At 35.0% G+C, this 20,647-nt stretch overlaps 1 protein-coding gene across 7 annotated transcripts in view; it reads left to right on the forward strand.

Moving 5' to 3' along the window:
* Positions 1–20,647, forward strand: part of RBMS3 (RNA binding motif single stranded interacting protein 3) — a 675,854-nt gene that overhangs the window by 635,117 nt on the left and 20,090 nt on the right. For all 7 annotated transcript variants that reach the window (XM_076005926.1, XM_076005939.1, XM_076005925.1 and 4 more), the window contains one exon: positions 18,570–18,650. In XM_076005926.1, coding sequence (XP_075862041.1) covers positions 18,570–18,650 — 81 coding nt within the window. The remainder of the gene's footprint in view (positions 1–18,569; positions 18,651–20,647) is intronic.

Below are 20,647 nucleotides of genomic sequence, written 5' to 3' on the forward strand. Positions count from 1 at the left end.
CTAATAGGAAAGGCTCCTAGGCCCTTGCTATCCCTGGTCTGATATGTTTTTGGCCAATTCTATTAGAATTCATGGTGCTGTATATATTTTTTAAGTGATTTTCTCTCTTGCCTAATTTCCCCTTCCAAATTCCAGTGAATTCCAAATTCATATGATCTCCCTAACCACAAAGAACAGCTAAACAGCTCAAAATGGTTTAATTTAAAAGGAAATTGATTCATGCACCTGAAAAGTCATAGGAAGAGCTGGCTCAAATAATGTCATAAATACCTACCTGTTTTCTTTTTACTTATTCACATTACATCTTCACATTCCATATCCTCACATCTAGCAAACCCAGGTCCTCTTTATCATAGCAGCAAAGTGGTTGCCATATTGATGACCTCACATACTTACACTACACCATGCAAGGGAAGAAAAATGTCACTTCCAGAAGTCTCCATACAGAACAGAGAATGTTTTCCTTTTTCAGAATCTCAAATAAACCTTTTCTCAAGTTTCATTGGCTTTGCTAGGGTTATTTTCATTCATTTCTGGACAGAGGACCAGGATATACTAATAGTGGAGTCAGTCGCATTCTAAATTCATGGTTGAGAAATGGGAGCATAAGGATTTCCAAAGAAAATGTGGGTTTTCACTGAGAAGAAATAATGGACACTGAGTGGTAAGGAAAAAAAAAAACACAAAACAGAAGTTCACTGTTGTCATTCTTCAAGCCCTCCTCTCTAGAATCCACACTTATAACTTTTGACTTATTTTTACTTTTGATCTTAAGTCATTGATCCCTCTTTTTAAATTGCTCATTAGTTTATAAATATCCTTAGATAATGCTAAGAGTATTTTTAAGAAATTCAAAACTATGTATTTTGATTTTTTATAAATATATATGTAATTCATTAAGGAGGAAGTTATTTTATATTTGCCACTATGAAACTCAGCATTTTAAATATAATTGACTGTCCAATAATTATTTTAAATGATACATAGGAAACAATGCCATTAGGCAAAAACAAAACAAAAACGAAAAAAGGACCAAAACTTTAGAAAAATCTGTAGTTCATATTCTTGGAGAAGTGTCCACAATAGCCTGTGAATTAGTGAAGCAGTGTCTCCAGGCGCTACATAGAAACTAGAGTCTTCTAGGATGAGCAGTCAAGGACCAAGAACTAGGTGGGACCAAGCCAAGAAAATCAAGAGACAAAAATGAAGACTGATGTATTATCTATATTGCTTTTTCTTTTTGTTTTACTTTGGCTGCCTTACTTCTTCTTTGCCACCATCCAAGAAAGTACACTTCTGGATTATTTTTTTAATTCCATTAGTTTTATTTCTTTTTGGAGCTACTTCTTACATGCTTCTCTTAATGATCAGACCTTTTATCTCTAACTTTTCTGATAGATGGGACATATTAAGATTTTCCTTTTTGAGTTGATTGCATCCAATTTTATTCTCTTTGTTTAAGAATGCAAACCAGATATCATTGGATGGTGCAACATTTTGCAACCAGATGATTGGCTAAAATCTCCAATTCTATACCCTTTAGAAGTCTGAAGCTTTCTGCAATATGTATTTGAGTTTTTGAGGGCATTTTGGTCACTTTGCTCTGCTCCCTTTATTCCACATTATGCTGATTTTGATGTAAAATTTCTCCTTTTCAATCTCCACACAAAAATCCCACTCAGAGTTACATTAGTGAAGACTTGGGGTGTAGTCAGTAATGGAAATATAATGGTCATTCACACCATTTCATGTTGAATATAATGATGCATCTCTTTAATTAAAATGCCCTTTGATATCTTCAGCACAGTGGGGCTTCACCAGCTATTCCCCTCCATGTATGTAGGCTCATACCACTCATGGCTACCTCTTCCCTCCCCTTTCTGCTAGCTCCTCCAGGTTTCCCTCTCTCAGAAACATGAGCTCCTCCCATTCCCCCTTTAGAGCTATCTCCTCGTGTAAGTCAAATGTCTGTCACCCACGCTGTCAGGGTCCTACTATCTACATCAAGTATCTTATCAATATAATTTCCAAGAGAAAATAGATGAGCTTTTCCTGCTCAACCTAATTTCTGATTCCAACAAACTGTTAAGATAATGACATTTTTACCTTATAATGAAATAATTATACCATCTAATAGGGTCTAATGCTTAACCCTATGTAAATGCTTTGTATGCATTATTTCATTAATATTTTCAAAAACACTTTAAAGATTAAGTGATTGACTCCATTTCATAATAAGAGAACTGAGATTTATAGATACAAATACAGGTGTTTCTTATCCATCATGCTAAACAGCTGAAAGTAGACGTATTTCACTAGATTTTTAGTGGTTGATGTTAGAGATTTTTTTTCACATTGCCTTAAAAATATTAAATAGAAAATTACTTCCAGACCCCAACTGTTAGATAGGTAATGATTATTTTGAAAAGAAATGCACTGATACCTGTGTAATCTTATACCAGTGCTCAAATTGGTAAATCCCTTTGTAACATGTATTTATGTAAATACATGTATAAACCCTTCCCCAAAATGAAATTTTAGCCTTCTTTTTGTTCCATAATATGTAATATTTACCATGAATATCATCTTCATCACTAGTGTGCTTTAATTTGAAGCAGTGTTAGACTAATTTACTTTTTAAATAATTTTCAAACTAATATGACTATGATTCAACGCCAAAGGAATTCTAGATGGTTGAAAATAAAATGAAAAGAACATATTTATAAAATAAGGGTGTTTCTTATGTGTTAAATTAGAGAGCACCAAAAATACTGTGTTAACATGATAGTATACCTAAAAGCATTATAATTAGTATACTCAAGAAAAACAATAATAAAAACAAAGAACAAGAAACAAAACCAGAAGAAAGCAAGTTCAGGTATGTTGCCAGATTATTCTATGGTTGAAAGGTTTGCATATCTTTCAAAGAAGTTTTTCTGACAAACACTAACAATAAAGAGAGTTATTGTTAGGTATCCTTTCTCCTTGTCCATTAAGAAATTGTGAAAGCACTAGTGAGTCAAGAAAAATAATACCTAAGATCATTTCTATAATAACTGGCATTTTTAAAGATTTATTCTTTTGACCAAGTTCAGCACAGGAAACATCCGTTTATGTTTAAGTTGAACTTAAAATGAAATGTGCATTCTTATTCTTTCAAATATTGAGTGAACAACCTCTAGTAATGTGGGGGTAAAAAAAGAAAGAGTATTTACCGACCAAACAAGTAGTAGTTTTATCATTACTTACAGGCATCTCTATATTAGGCTGGTGAAACCATCGAGGTCTCACCTGGCCTGGCTAGAACTTGGAAATGGGCAGACGCCAACAAACCTCACCCTCATCTGCTCAATCACCATCCTACTTCAGTCCTGCTGGAGTATCTACCTTCATATAGTATTTATTTCCCCAAACATTCTGTGCTATTAATACTTGTCCAGTTGACCATCCATTTACTATTGATCTTATGTGATATCTTTCCCTCTGTGTCCCTCTGAAAGCACTTTTATAAACCCACCTTGCCTAAAATTTGTTGTTGTTTTCTTCCCTAAGAATATGGGTTTTCCAACTACCCTCTAAAATGTTTTTCTACCCTCTAACCATTGGAGTTAGAGAGAGGTGTTAACAGTCTTCTGTATCACCATTGCCTCTCCTAGACTTTGTGCAAATCCCTTCTTCTTTTAATGATAACACTGTTCCAAGATGTTGTCTTCTTCCCCCTCTCATTGCTCTTTTCCATTGATGTCCTTGACAACCCCACATTTAATATGCCTTTTTGTCATTAGTTTCCTCTTGTATCCATCTCTTGCCTATTATAGTAATATTGTAGTGTCAACAGTCCTTAGCCTCCTGATGCCAAGGTATTTCACCTCATACCGCTCTAGCCACCTGCTTCAGAAAATGCATTTTGGACCTAACCATTGTGTCTTCCCTTCAGAAACGTTAAAACTCTCATACCTGTTTTATCAGCATTTTATTCTCACATCTTTCCTTTCCCAGTGAGTCCATCATCTCACCCTGTTCCATTTCTTACTCTCTCTAGCCTAGAAAACATTATCAACTGCTCTCTTGCCAGCAAGCACCCCTACTACCACAATTAATAATAACAATGGGGTGGCTTGAAATTCTTTTATTTAACCTGGGTCACATCTCTCTCTAATCCTCCAATGAAATAATTTCAAATATTCACCTTTCAACCCATTCCAATGAAAAGATTGCAAGCATTCACTTTCTGCTCACAATACTTTACCAGTACTCTTGGGCAGTAAACTCGCACCATTTTCACAGAAAATTAAGGATGCCAAATGTGTACTCCTCAGGTTCCTGATTGTGAACTTAAGAACTGATTGGTTCTGGTAATCACCCTGAACTTACTTTCTTTAATTGCAAAAAAAAAAAAGTTAGCCTCCTTTCTTGGAGTCACTATTCCACCCTGGACCAATACTTATCTCTTCCCACCTCCACAAAACTATATTTCATTACCATTGATTTCAGCTTCAGTCTCAGAATGACTTTCAACAGACTACAACACAGCCTCTGTGTAATCGAGATTCCTATATTGGAAGATCTTACTTCCACATTAGGTGTCCTGCTTCCTTTTGTACTAATACAGTTGGATTTTTTTTTAAAAATTTAAGTTATTTTATAATCAGACCCAGTTTCTTCTTAAATATGTGTAGAACTTAAGGCAATATATATATATTTTTTTTGAGACAGAGTCTCACTCTGTTACCCCAGCTCCAGTACCACAGCAACTTCAAACTCCTGAGCTCAAGCCATCCTTCTGTCTCAGCCTCCCAAATAGCTGGGACTACATGTGTGCACCATCACACCCAGCTAACTTTTTCTATTTTTAGTAGAGATGGGATCTCACTCTTGCTCAGGCTTGTCTGGAACTCCTAAGCTCAAGTGATCCTCCCACCTTGACCTGCCAGAGTGCTAGGATTATAAACTTGAGCCACCATGCCTGACTCTTTCCTCTTTCTTTTTTTTTTTCTTTTTCTTTTTTTATTCTTTCCTGTCCCCTGCCCAGCCCTTTTCTCTTAATTTTAATTTTTCCCCTTCATTCTACTCCTGAATTACTTGTTTAAAAAGAGAAGCCTTTTTTCTTAGCTGCCCTTATTCTCCCTGTATTTTTTATGTTCTCCCTAAAAACCTTAAGCTCTTCACCCAGAGTGCTTAATTATTCACTCATTAATTTAATCAACAAATGCATATTAACTATTAATGCCATCCATGATGAATCATGCAGGGTCTTTTCAGGAGCTTACATTATTTGTCTGCTAAGAGCTATAGCAGAAGTGTGGATAAAGAGCTGCTAGATGTCATCAGAAAGAGTTATTTCCACATGGGGAACTGAAGCAAAGCAGCATGCAGGAATTTGGCATTTGGACGTAGCCTAAGAGGCAGGTTTTGGATTTGTGTTGGAGGTGGATAAAAAACGATTTGACCCCTGGCTAGCCAGAAAATAAACCTCCTCTTGTGTGATTGCAAAAAAAAACAAACAAAAAAAAAAAAAAACGATTTGAACATAGTAGAAACAAAAAGAGCACAGAGGAAAGAGATTATCAAGGTGGTGCTCTTAACTGTGAGCAAGTGGATGTGTGTATAGCCAAACATAAGTGGGATGATATAGATCACAGTGTTACCAAGAACTGAGTAGGAGTAGGTTAAAATTTACCCTGAGATAACATGTGCTGCCTCTCCATTGTTTGACAGCTCTCATCAAACATACTATTCTTCAATTCTTTGGCAAGAAGTGCACACTGGACTCTGGCACCAGAGGGTCGATTTCCTTCCAGTCCTTTCTATCCCTTGGCTCCATATTTTTCTCCTCCTCATATACTTAGAGGGAAGACTGATAATATCTGTAGCTTGGCAGAAACTTTCCCATGTTTTTGTATTGCCAAGATTATATGTGCTCACATGGATAAAGTAGTACCATTTAAATCTGTTTTTCCTCCAAATACGCACAGTTCCTAAAAGTATTTTAGTCAAATAGCTTTATGCCCTATTTTTGCAGTTTCCAACTTGTTGTTTTCTATTATTTCCTCTCTGTTTATAATGTTGCTAGCCTCTTTCTTTCTTTTCCCCACTTTCTCCCTGCCTTTGTTTGTTCCCCACCCATCTTGGATCAATCTCTAGTATGAATATTCTAAATAGCTGAGTAGGTCAAGTTCTGTCTCTGAAATCTCTTGTCTGCAAAATAAATAAAAAGGAACATTTGTTAAGTCTTATAGAGACTGAACTCTGTTTTAAAGGACATTAAGGGGCACCTTCAGCATTCCCGCTTGTTGAGTCCTATCATCTACTCTAGCCCACTGGGATGATTGGCATTCACGGTGTGTGGGCCTGACACCATGGAGAGGAAATGTTTTGTGAGGAATGGAATTTACTGTGCTTGTGGCAGTCTGAATGGGTTCCCTTTCATTTTGGCTGAAGCATCTTTACCCAACCCAATTTAATGCTTTAGTCACTGAACTTAAATAGAAAAACAACAAAGCTTCCAAGCACATTGAGGATTTCTTAGTTCCCTTGTCTTCTTGACAAAGTCTCCCAGTCTTTCATTTCCAAAATAAAGAAAAAAGCCTAGCTTCCTAGAGAAAAAAATTAAATGAAGCTAAGGAGGCTGAGGATATAAGTTGTTCAGCTATGTGTTCATATAAGTTTCTGAAAGAAGTGTCTAGATAACAGACCAGTCATGTTGTTTGCTAAAATGATTTCTTCTTGACAATTTCAAATTTAGAGACTGATAATAAATGTTGCTTTGGCCTTAACATAATCTCTCATTTGAAGAGATCACCTCTGTACAGAAACTTTAAAATCCTTTGCCATTTGTAAACCAAACCAATATGGCAAAAATAGAGAATGTTAAGGGACATTAAGAAGAGTATAAGCAGATAGGAAATTCAAATGTGAAATGAGAAGACTATCAGAAGAAAGTAGTAATAATACAAAAGATACAACTTTAAAGGATTTGATTGGTTACTGTAAGGCGAATGTAAGAGTGGTAATAATGAATAAGACATAAAATCAAATAGCTTTATGTATGTAAGGTGAGAAAGGACACCCAATGGCTTAGTAACAAAACCAGTTTCTTCTGGGCTTTATCATGTCTTATGACCCAGTCTGTGCTTCAGTGCTACGGTATATGGTTACTTAACACAGTAATTAGCACATAGCAGGGAATCAAAAATTTTTGACTGAATGTTATTAATAAGTGAATTAAGTATGTGCATCCCTTACTAGAATTTAACAAAAGGACACTTTGGCTTCTCAGTTTCCTGAGCTTCTCACTTCTGGTGATCTTTCTCTACTCTATCCTAGAATTTGTCATTAGCAATCACTGTGTTTACTCCAATTCTCCATTTTAAACACTCAATTTCAAACATGCCACTTTCTGATGACCACCACCTTCCTTCCACACACTTCTTTTATGACCTTTATTGCAACAATTCTTTGACATCATTAAGCCTGCCTTTCTATGTACTGCCTCCCACTCTTTCAGTATTTTCCCCTGTGTCTCCTCATATCCATCTCTAGATTAGGTTCCATAGTAGAACATTGTAATCACTGTCTTTCATGTGCCTTGGCTAACTCTGCCTCTATCACACCCTTCTGGTAAAACATTGATCTCACTTGCATTCAATCCTCAGTCTGCTCTCTTCTTCTAAACAGCTTTATGTAGCTAGAGTAAAACATGCCACTATGCTGATAGATTTCATATCAGTTTTGTGACTACACAACTTAAATATCCCATTAGCACTACCTAGAAACCTTATTACATACCCCTGATCCATTCACTCTTCCTCTCTCCCAAACAACTGTTTTATACTTCTCTCAGACTGCCAAGCCCGCTGCTTCTCACCTTCGCCTCACATCTTGCCTCAAAGACAGAAATGATGAAAAGAGAACGTAGGTACCTTATAAACCTCCCAACCTTCTCACATCTGAATCCATTAGTTCTATCCTTTTCAAATAAATAAAATGTCACTGCTCTTGTCTAAAGTCAGCCTTTTTCCAGTCTTTTTTAAAAATATTCTTTTATTGAAGTAGAACAGATGTAAAGAAAATTGCACAATTCACAAACTTACAGATCCATAAATTTTACAAAGTGTAAACACTCATGTATTCACCATTCAGCTCAAGATATAAAAGGGTTTTATCATAATAGAAGCCTTCCTCGTGTCTCTGTGCTTTTATTATCCCTACAAATGTAGCCACAACCCTGCCTTCTAGCACCATAGATTTGCTTTGATTGTTTTTGAACTTTAAGGAAATGGAATCACACGATATGAAGACTTTTATATCTGCCTTCCTTAATTCGGCATTATATCTGTGAAATTCATCCATATTTGTAGAGAAGTTTGTTTGTTCATTGTTTTATATTATACCAGGTACATATATTATAATTTATTAATTCTTCTGTAGGTGAATATGTAGAGTATTTCTAGCTTGGAACCACTATAAAAAATGCTACTTTAAATATAGTGTACATATCTTTTGGTGGATATTTGTAAGAATACCTAGGAAAATTGCTTGGTCATAAGTTCTGCAAATGTTCTGCTTTGTTGGCACTGCCATACAGTTTACAGTGTGGATGTACAAACTTAAACTCCCACTAGCAGTGTGTGAAAGTTCCTGTTGTCCATATCTTCACCAATACTTGGTATTTTCAATCTTTTTCATTTTTGCCATCCTGGTTGGAGTGTGGTGTCATATTATAATACATTTAACTTGCATTTCCCTAATGACCAATAAGTGAGGTTAATCATGTTTTCACATGCACATTGGCCATTTATATCAACTAAATTATTTATATATATTATACACACACATATATACACACACATATTCATATGTATTTAAATTGAGGTGATTTTTAACGACATTTTTATTGAGATCATTGTAGACTCACACAGAGTTGTAAGAAATCATATAGAGGGATCTCTTCTATCCTTGCCCCCATTTCCCCAATGGTAACATTTTGCACAACTATAGTATAACATCACAATTGGCAATTGACATGGATAGGATTGACATATCTTACTCAGATTTTCTCTATTTGCTTTTACTCATTTGTGTATATAAGTTCTATACAAAGTTTATAAGTTATGTAAGTGTGTTTATCCACCACCACAGGTGGGATAATGGACAGTCAACACTGTAAGCAACCCTCTCCTTCACAACCCAATCTGCTTTTCTTTCACTTCCCCATCCCTCATCCCTAACTCCAGCAATGATTAATCTGTCCACCAGTTCTAAAATTTTTGCACAGCAAAAGTGTTATAGACACGAAATCACACAGTATGTAGTCTTTTGGAATTGGCTTTTTTTTCTTTTTCTGGCTCAGCACAATTACCTGGAGATTAATCTAAATTGCTGTGTGTATTAATGATTTGTTCAGACTCATTTTTTAAACTGGGTTTTCTGTTTTCTTACTGATTTGTGGAAATTTGAAAAAATATATAGTCTATATAAAATGTTTGCTTCTCAAATCTGTTTATTTTAAATAAATAACTTCCCTCAGTCTTTTGATAATTTATCAATCTTTTCTTTTATAGTTAGTGCTTAATGAGTCATGTTTAAGAAATTTTTGCTTTTCCCAAGATCATGAAGCTTCCCTCCTGTTTTCTTCTAAAAGCCATATTACCAACTTTTTATATTTATGTCTATGATCTAGTTGTTTATTCCTTGTTTATGGTATAAGGAAGGAGTCAAGGTCACTTTCTTATAGAGATATTTGGCTTATCCAGCATCATTTAAAAGATCATTCTTTTTGTACTAAATTGCAGTGACACTCTTGTTATAAATCAAGTGGCAAATATACATTATATGTTTGTTTCTGGTCTTTCTATTCAGTTTCCATAGTATATTTTTCAATCCTGGCAACAATACCACACTAATTACAGTATCTTAATTACTATGACTTTTTAGTAACTCTTAATATCTAGTAATATACATCCTTCAACTTTTTTTTTTTTGCTTCTAAATTTTATTGAATATTGTAAGTCCTCCATATTTACATATGTATTTTAGAATGGGCTTATTTATTTCTACCAAGAAATCTGCTTGGATTTCAATTGGAATTATAATTAGTAAGGAGAATTGACATTTTAACAGTACTGAGTCTTTTAATTGATGAATAGGGCATATCTCCCCATTTATTTAGGTGTTATTTAATTTCTTTCATCAAGGCTTTCTGATTTTCAGTAAAGAAGTTTTCATTGCCTTTTGTCAAACTTATTTCTATCTATTTGATTTTTTGGATGCTGTATATATATAGTATCATTTTAAAATTTCATTTTTAATCACCTCTTGCTGATATATAGAAATAAAATTTTTAATTGATTTTTATCAGCAAACTTGCTAAATTTCCTTATTAATTATAATAATTGTTTTTTCTTCTTTAATGTATATTTAAGAATGTCATCTGTGAATAATGGCAGTTTTATTTCTTCCATCTTTATACTTACAATTTCTTTCGGTTGTGTTATTGCATTGTCTAGAACCTTGAGGACAATATTTGAGGAGGTAACATTGAACAACTTTATCTCATTCCAAAATTTAAGTGGAAAGTGTTCAGTATTTCAACATTATCTGTGATGTTAGCTGTATGTTTTTTGATATATAGACTTCTGTTTCTAGTTCTCATCTGTTCTTCGTGTGCGAAGACATTTTTTATATGTAGATGTTAAATTTTATGAAAGATGGTTCTTAATCTTTTGAGATGATGCTATTTTGTTAATGTGGTGAGTTATGTTGATTGATTTTTCAAATGTTAAACCTACCAGGTAATCATGAAATAAATCCCATACTACATTTATTGAATAAATATTATTTAGGAAGTTTATATAAATGTTCATGAGAGATATTGAGCTAAGTTTCCTCTTCTTGTAATGTCCCTTTCAAACTTTGGTATAAGGAGCATGCTAGCTTCATAAAATTGCACTGGGAAGTATTCCTTCTTTAGTCTTCTCTGGAAGAATTTATACATGACTGGTATTATTAATTCTTTAAATGTTTGGAAAATTCACTGGAGAAGCCAGTGGAAGCTGAAAGTTTTATTGTGGGAGACTTTTGGATTATGAGTTCATTTTCTCTAGTAGATATAAAACTACTTAGATTTTTCTATTCCTTTTTATTTCAGTTTTGCTAAATTGTCATTTTCAACAAATTTGTCCATTTTATATAAGTTGTCAAATTTATTGGCACAAGGTTGTTCATAATATCCTCTTAATGATCTTTTCTACTTACTCACTTTCCATTTTCTATTGAATCCAGTGGGTCATTCCCTCTACTCTGCTGTAAATATGCTTTTGTATTTATAAATAACTTCCATTAATCCATCTGATGGATGATTAAGTTCTCCATTTTTATCTGAATTACTTGTCTTTACCTCCCAAGTGGTCTTTGCGGTCCATTGAATCTTCCCTCTGTCCCATCTTTCTCGATATTTCATGTTAGGCCAAATCTATCACAAAATTTGGGGAGGAGGAGATAATTCATACTGCCTATATAGGGTTGTTTCAAATTCAAATTTTAAGATATAATTTCTTAATTGGCTACATTTCCATAGTATTATCTTTTATCTTCATTGATACACCAAAGATCTATGCACATGTTCAAACCAGATATACCTTGTTTTTCCAACACATTTATGAAAATCGCTTTCTCTGTCAAATTGAAGGCCTCCATAGCCTGTGATTATATGGGAATAACTATTTCTCATTGCTGTGCAGGGGTTAAGGTTTTCTAGACTTCCAAGCTGAGAACAATATCCAAGATTCTTCCTTGTTATTCTCTTTGCTGTAAACCACCAGCAAATGCCCCCTTCTCCAGAATACAGTGAAAACAATCTGAATTTCTTATTTATTAGTTCTCTGAACTCACATATCTATCAAGTCCACTAACTGGTCTTTGTCCTTCTCCCAGTGCTTTCTCACTCCTGGTAGAAGTATATCCTACTCTGGGTTCACCTCCACCTACTCTTCAGGGACAATTATTTCATCACTCACAACTAACTACTTTGTTTTGGCTTTTTTTTATTATTACATTTTTTGTTTTAGAGATGGGGTCTTGCTATGTTGCCTAGCTTGGTCTCAAACTCTTTGCCTCAAACAATCCTCCCACCTTGGCTTCCCAAAGTTCTGGGATTACAGACATGAAGTTTGCCCTTTTGAGGGGGTGGGGCAGGATAGAGGAACAGGGTGTTGCTATGTTGTCCAGGCTAGACTCAAACTCCTGGGTTCTTCCCACCTCAGCTTCCCAAGAAGCTGGGACTACAGGCATGCCTCACCATGCCTGGCTGCTATTTCTCTATTATACCTTAAAAATAAATAGTCTGTTTTATATGTTAGTATTAATACTAATATAAACTATTATGAAAGCATACACTATTACTTTTCTGGATGGGGATCCACTTCATTATCCAATATTTCATTGGTATAAGTAGAAAGAATATAAGAATAACTGAGTAGTAAGGGTCCAGGTAGGAGTCCAGCCTTACTTGACCTAGTGGGGATAGTCTTTACTTTTAAGGAGAATCTCTCTAGTTCCCTTCCTCTCTGTGGATAGCTTCTCATCCATTGAGTGACATGGAAACTTAGAAAGCATTCTTAGAATTACATTCAAGGGAGGTATTACTACTAAGTTAAACAAACCAAGCATGCAAAGTGATATCAGTTTGCCAACCCAGGTTCAGGAATGTGCCTTAATTCAGAAATGATAGAATTATAGTATACAAATCTAAGAAATACGGTCCTCAAAACTCCAGAATACCTCTACTTGAGATAGCTGTGCCTTTCTCTCAGCCATTCACCCAACTCTGGCAAATCATAGCTCAGCTTGTTCCTTATATCCTCAAGCTTCCTTTGTTAAAAGAAACTTTGATCTACATGATTTCGGAGGTAATTCATATGGCATGTTGTTAGCACCATCTATAACAATCTCCCTTTTCTTCTGCTTAACTTCTTTCACCGATGCATTTTTCCTCTAGTCTTCCTATTGACTCTCCGAGTTTGATAGGATGTGAAGATTCTCCTCTTTCTGTTTTTTTTTTTCCTTTAAGACAGAGTCTCACTCTGTTGCCCCGGCTAGAGTGCCATGGCATAAGCCTAGATCACAGCAACCTCAAACTCCTGGGCTCAAACGATCCTCCTGCCTCAGCCTTACAAGTAGCTGGAACTACATTCATGCACCACCATGCCCAGCTAATTTTTTCTATTTTTACTATAGTCGAGATAGAGTCTTGCTCTTGATCAGGCTGGTTTGGAACTCCTGACCTCAAGTGATCCTCCTGTCTTGGTCTCCCAGAGTGCTATGATTACAGGCATGAGCCAGCATGCTTGGCCAACTCCTCTTTCTGAAATTGGTTAATCAGCTTTACAAATTTTATAGCAAAGACTAGAAACACCAGTTTAAAATCTAAACAATATAATGATAACTTCAAATGAGGTTGATCAATTATTTTAAGAAATTCCTCACCCTTCCCTCGCTCTGCAAATAATTAAAATGGAAAGTTTCCTCACAGGAAATTCATAAAACATTTTTATTTTGTTTTTATTTGGTGGGGGAAAAAAGAAGTAATCCAGAACTAATAATTTGGGATTTTCTTTCTTTGTTTCCTCAGAAATAATCAATGATTCCACAGTAACAGAAGGAGTTTGTTCCAATTTAAATAGGCAAAAACACAATTCCTTTCCAATCTCACATTTTTTTTTTTTCTTCATGTAACTATCTTAGTGATGCAGTGTCTAGACTTCTTGGAACAAGTGATGGAGTCTGGAATTTATTCTGTGGGTTTGAAAATGGCCATTCAGTGCTCCTACGCACTCACATGTGAAAATCCAGCGATTTCAGAATACATAAAAATCATTAAGCTGTTTACCAAAAAGTACATATGCGTATTTATTCATTAATGCTATACCTTTAAACTGCTACCGATGGGGACAGATGAACCCATTTTATCTATATCATTTCATTGTAATGCAGTTCCCATTAGCCCCTGTACCAAGAAAGCACAAAAAAAGTAATTTGTGTTCATGAAAAAATTATGACAGGTATTTTCTAGCTTTTCAGAGATGCTAATAAAATAAATTAGCTTAACGGATATATATATATATATTCTTTTTGTGGTTTTAATAAGTAGCCTATGATAATTTATCAGTTAAAAGAGCAGAATTAGTATCATAGGTAATTCTCTTAGTCCTCTGCCATTTATTGGCTGGATAAAATGAGAGCAGTCTCTGAGGCACCCAGATCTAACCAATGCTTGTTCTGCCTGTATTATTAAGTCCAACTGTAGTTTGTACTCTTAAAATAATCAAACAGTGTGCTTGCAAAGACAGTTGAGAGTTATTTGCCACCAGTTACCGAAAGCTGAGAGCTAAGCTTACACATAGCTGTAGCCATTTCCTATAAATACTTGTTCCTAATTTTACACAACTGTCACTCCTTGAGGCTTTACCCTAAAAAATATCTGTCTACCACAGAAGAACTTCACTGCAAAAATTTATCCAGAGATAATAGTCTTAAGCGAATGAAACTGTGGATGATTGACTTATTTAAAGTAATTCTGTTCTTAATTATCAAACAACTTTCTCAAGCTCTATTAGTGTTTCCATGACAAAAGAAAAGCAACCAGGAAGATTTTTTAAATTAAAAGATACACACACATACACATACATAGCACACTGAACTGAACTGATCTCATTTATACCATAAAATCTCTATTGGCTGTATTCAGAAAAGCAGCATAAAAGTAAGTTACTAAGTATATGAAGTAACTCCCCTAGAAGAAAATTAGGTGTTCCGAGTAAAGAATGAAGCTAAAACATATGTATGGAAAATAAATAACAATAAAAAATATCAATCGATGGCATATTATTCTATATTTCTTAAACATTCAATTACTAAAGCTCATTAAAATAAGCTAATATCTATATTAAATGGTAATGATCAGAAAGAAAGTCTTAGGATCTTATTTACTTACCTTCAAAGATAATGAAGTAGAAACTTCATTCAGCACAGAAAACTGTGCTGAATCATAAGTAAAAAGAACTAGATTTATTCCCATTGTATTTAAGTCTCAGTTTCTCCATCTATAAAATGGGTAAATCATCCTGCCAGATTCACCGTATTGTTCCAAAAAGATGAGTATGAATTGCTCCATAAGCAGTTTAGTTTGGGTGATGTTCACAATTTCACTGACTGTCATGGGAGGAGTGAAGATATATTACACTTATTCTGTTCACTAAAATAAAACACAGATGTAGTTTTGAATAACTCAAAGTCATTTTGAAGAAACTTGGGCAAAAATCACATAAAGTGATTCTCATTAACCATACTACCTGGAAACTTTTTAATTTGTCAAGCGATATCTAAATAATGAAGTGGATCTTCATGTGAACTAATGAATATTGCGCTATATATATATATATATATATATATATATATATATATAATATTGCTATATATATATATAGCCACAGGTCAGGTCCCTAATGACCTTTAATTCACAGAATATCTCCTTAGAGATATAGACACTGGAATGGAGACGAATCAGAGAAGAGTCCCACAGATGAGTGCCAGTGGCAACGTCTCATGCAAAGAGCAAACATACTAACTTATTAGGCCCAGTTGCAAAGTTTAGCATTACTAACTTGAGAATAGAAAATACCCAAAGAGGTGAGAGATTAATATAATTAATATATAGTAAACCAGTATATGGTAAATTGCGGAAAACCATGACCAAAGGGTGGAGCATGGCTGCAACTGTATTAATTCTGTGCTTAGATAAAAATTAATAGTTGCTAAAAAAATATATTCCCACTTGCTACTAGTCAGCTAGATTTTTGAGATTAAATTAAACAAATATTTTCCAAAGTATATTCCTTAGAGCACTGGTTTTAAGCAAAACTAATAGGTGCTACCAAAAAAAAAAAAATAGTTTTAAGAAATACTTGTTCCAGCCAGGCACGGTGGCTCACGCCTGTAATCCTAGCACTCTGAGAGGCCCAGGAGGGTGGGTCGCTCAAAGTCAGGAGTTCGAAACCAGCCTGAACAAGAGCGAGACCCTGTCTCTACTAAAAATGGAAACAAATTAATTGGCCAACTAAAAATATATAGAAAAAATTAGCTGGGTATGGTGGCACATGCCTATAGTCCCAGCTACATGGGAGGCTGAGGCAGAAGGATTGCTTGAGCCCAGGAGTTTGAGGTTACTGTGGGCTAGGCTGATGCCACAGCACTCTAGCCTGGGCAACAAAGTGAGACTCTGTCTCAAAAAAAAAAAAAAAAAAAAAAAAAAAAAAAAAAAAAAAAGACTGGTTTAATTATCTTTAAATAGGCTTCTGTAAAACATGATTTCTCAGAGTTTTGTTTTTGTTTTTTACTACATGTCAATATCAAGAAGAGATATATTACACAGCATTGCTCAAATGCATTGGAACACAGAAAGCTTTTCTCTCGGTATAGCTAGTGTTCCAAAGAATACAATGTAGGAAATGGTATTATAATTTAAAGGATATTTAGAAGCTATGTTACAGAGACAAATCACCTATCTGAAGTGGCCAGGGAACTGTTATCCACAACACACTCCCTAGAACTGTTTTGTTGACAAGACAGATGTCTGCCAGACATAGGGATCTAGACATGAAATAATATTTAGTGATACGTGGCTACAGAGTTCTGTACTCATTTGAAAAATTGGTAGCAGCCAAACATCTGAATATTTATGGTCTGCTTAAAGGCACAAGGACAATGATGAGCAGAGTTGCCTCAGGTATTTATTTAAAGGTTATACAGATACATTATCGGGGTGGTGAAATTAGTATCTATAATGAGCTCACAATTATCAATGGCCAAGAGACATGCAAGATTTTTTAATTGGAAATGGAAGGCTTTCTTCTTGTATCCTTTCATTCAATCATTGAACAATGACTTACTGAGTACCAGGCACTACCTTGCATATTAGAAGATGCAGAAACAGATAAAACTTGACCTAGGCCTTTAAAAAGATGGTAGTCTGGACAATTTTACTAGAAGAGTAATGAATCTTATAGGAGCACCGAGGACAGGGTACAGAAATCTCTGATAATTTTGAACTATAAGGCTAAATTGCTAATATCACTAGGCCTTTTAAACAATTGCTATTGGTCCAAATTAGGAGGTAGTTTTTGTATAGATATGAATTGTACTTAATTGGTATTAGTAGCAACACATGTATTGCAGACAACAGTTTGGTTTGTTTGATTTAGGGTTGTTTTATTAAGACTCTTTCTATTTTTAGCAAATAAATAGAGTAGAATAGTGCTTAGGGTGAAGATTCATTTATTCCAAAGTTGATTTATTACTATAATTATCTATGAGCATGAATAATTATAAACAACCACCACCACCAGTGGGCTAGTCTCTATTAAGACATTTCTCTTGAATCACAATCGCCATGCCTCTTGGATACTGAAAGTACTAAGATGCACAAAACAAAGTAATTTAGGTTTTCTATATTTATATACGAACTTAGTATTTATCTCAGTAAATTTGGAAGAAAAAAGTATCAGAGGCTTTTGATTTTTTCCTAAAAATCATTCCTCTAACCTTTATGAATTGAGAAGCCTTGCTTGTTTTCATTAGATTATTCAGGTTTTGAAGTTTTGCGATATTGGTCAAGTTTAGAAACCCAGAAAGGTAGTTTATTCCATAGAAAATTCAATCCTCAGAGAGTAAAATTTTGAATTTGCAGAGAGAATGTGTGTGTTAGGAAGATGGGTCATAATTTATGCTTAAGTAGGTGAGCATGTACGTTACTGGGGCTCCCTTTTTTTTCATTGCAAAAATACATGTTACCCTTAATACATACTTTATTGACTACAACAACTTAGCAAAAATAATTTGGTTATTTCATTATTCATCCTGATGAGGAAACTTTGGAAAATTAATGGTGTTGGAAAGGAAAAACTAACAGTGTCATGAGAATGGAATAGGAGAAAAGAAGAAAAGAGACTTCAGCATTATCTGTCCTACTCTACTTCTTTTATTTTAAATAAAGTGATATAAAAATGACACCAATAATGAATGGGCTACATAAGTATTTCTTACATTATTTCTCTACTTTTTAAAATTTGAAAGTAAATTATTATTAACAATTAATATGATGATTCATTCATTCATTCAACAAATACTTATTGAGAGCCTACTATGTGACAGGTACTAGAAATAAAATGGAGAAAAAAACAGACATCATCGTCTCACCTTCAAGGAGTTTGTGTTTAGTTGTGAGATGTGAAATTGTTTGAGATCTTATACAGAATATTTAAAAAGGGCCCAATGAGAGAATAGGGGTGAATTAATTGTACTGAAACTGTAAAGTCGGGGCTGTTGTTGGTACTGAATGAGTAAGCAAAGATTGTGCAATGCTGATAGGAACTGCCTTATTTTTGGTTAAAATAGAGTTTGACTAATTATGCACTGGCTGCGGGCCATACATCTAAAGCAGTCTCATGTGGTGTTTAATTTCCTCTCTGGTTGCAACCCAAAGTTCACGTGCATTTTTCTTTGATTCCCTCTAGTATATGACTGCTGCTGCTCCTATGCAAGGGACCTACATTCCCCAGTACACGCCTGTGCCTCCGACAGCTGTTTCTATTGAAGTAAGTCGACCCCTGTCTAACAGAGAGAGGTTAGGGGAAATAAATCTCAGTCACATACATCGCGGTCTCACCATAACCCAAGGAATACTCATTTTTTTGTGTGTGTGTGCTCCTCTAAAATTTGAAATTATAAGCTCAGTATATGAAAGTATGCACTCAAACATGTCTGTTTTCTTTGGCAAATGAAATGAGCTAAGCTGCTACAGAGGTATAAGGGGAATGTCGTTTTCATATTTAGAGAAAAGAGCAGAGACCAATTCACTACCCCGTCAAACGTTAACCACGAATACTTATACATTGGGAGGAAAAAAGTTTGCAGCAATTTGGTTGAGCTACTTCTCTAGTGCCTTGTCACTGGAAGAGTGGTTGCTGGGCCATTGTCGTTAGCTTGTTAGAATTGCAGATGCTCAGACACCACCCGGACCTACTGGATCTGAATTTGCAGTTTAAGATGATCACTGAGTGATCCAGATGCACATTAAAATTTGAGAGACACTGGACTAGTGTGCTTGTTTTCAAACTTTTCTGCACATTGAAATTATTTCAGGAACTTTCAAAAAGTATTGATTCTTGAGTCTTATCCTCTTTAAAAATTCTGATCGTGGATTTGTCTATAGGATGGACTGGACATCAGGATTTTTAAAAGATCTCAAGTGATTCTAATCTGTACCAAAAATTAAAAGCCACTGCACGAGTTGAATGACAGGTTTGCATCTTCCTATAGACAAGGAAGAAGTTGTTGTACCACTATGATGTGGACATGATGAATGATGATGTCATCTTGTCTTTCGTGGAAGTTTTGCCCCTTTCCTTCTTTCTTTCCATTGGGCTAAATCTATGCCCTCTGTACATTGTTCTACTGGACAGAGCCATCAAGCTACATTGAAAAGGAGAGGGCACAGAGCCATACAGATGGTGGTAAAACACTGAGATGTGAGTGCCTCTCCCTGGTTCCAGCAATTATTTTTTATTGCTCTTTCTTCCCTTCACCTGATGCCCATGTGTATTACGGCCACTGTGCATTCTGGCTCATCAGCTGGGAGTCCTCTGGAATTGATGTCCTTGTTACTCCAGTAATTGGCAAGCAGCTAGTGTGTTGGCATCACTTTACACGAAGATTCTCCAACACTTTCTCCACTTCTGGAGCTACAAAGAAAGAGGGAGACCTTTACAGACTAAACTGGATCTTTTAAAATGTTACTTTATTTGGTTTTGGTGTGTGACAAATGTTTGCTCATATCAAGATTTGGGAAACCTAGAAGTTTAACAGGATGCTGTTATGTAACTTAGGAAACCAAAGAGGTTCCAATTTTTTAATCTTTTATGTGTTCCAGGCCAATAGAAACCTCCCAAATATGTCATATTAAATACATTTTAATTGGCTTTTCAGAATTTCAAGAATATGTGATTAAGTTGCATGTTCTTTGCTACACTTAGCTATCAAAAAGCACCTATACCATGAGAAAATTAAAAATCTGGACATTCTAGGCACTTTCAGTATAAATCTCTGACACATACTTGCATATCCCTGTGTCTACACCAAAGGCATATGCTTATCTACAAGCTTTGAGCATTTTGATGACTATGAGACACATTTGACAGTGTAGCTTATTGGAAAAATTCTAGTTATAGTTCAATTTGAGGATTAAAAACCGTCTTTTACTGAGAAAAATATAAGTATACTCTGATATACTGGCTTGAATTTGTATTTATAAAGAATAGCACTAATTCATTTTTTATGGAAAAACACTCATTGAATCTTCATCCAACAGTATCTACCGAAGTAAATGCTGGTGGGAGGTTTAGAAAATGTACATTAGGAAAGAAAAGAATGGATTAGAATAGAGAGAATGTCCAGATTCTACAAAAGAAATTTAGGGAACTTTAGTCAGTGACATACAAGTGAACATTTGAAACATTTGAAACCAGATGTCACGGCAGGTATCCAAAACCATAAGTAAAACCAGGAGATTGTATTCAGGTCAGTGCCCTCCTTG

Source organism: Microcebus murinus, chromosome 1 (genome assembly GCF_040939455.1).
Source record: "Microcebus murinus isolate Inina chromosome 1, M.murinus_Inina_mat1.0, whole genome shotgun sequence".
Lineage (NCBI taxonomy): Eukaryota > Metazoa > Chordata > Mammalia > Primates > Cheirogaleidae > Microcebus > Microcebus murinus.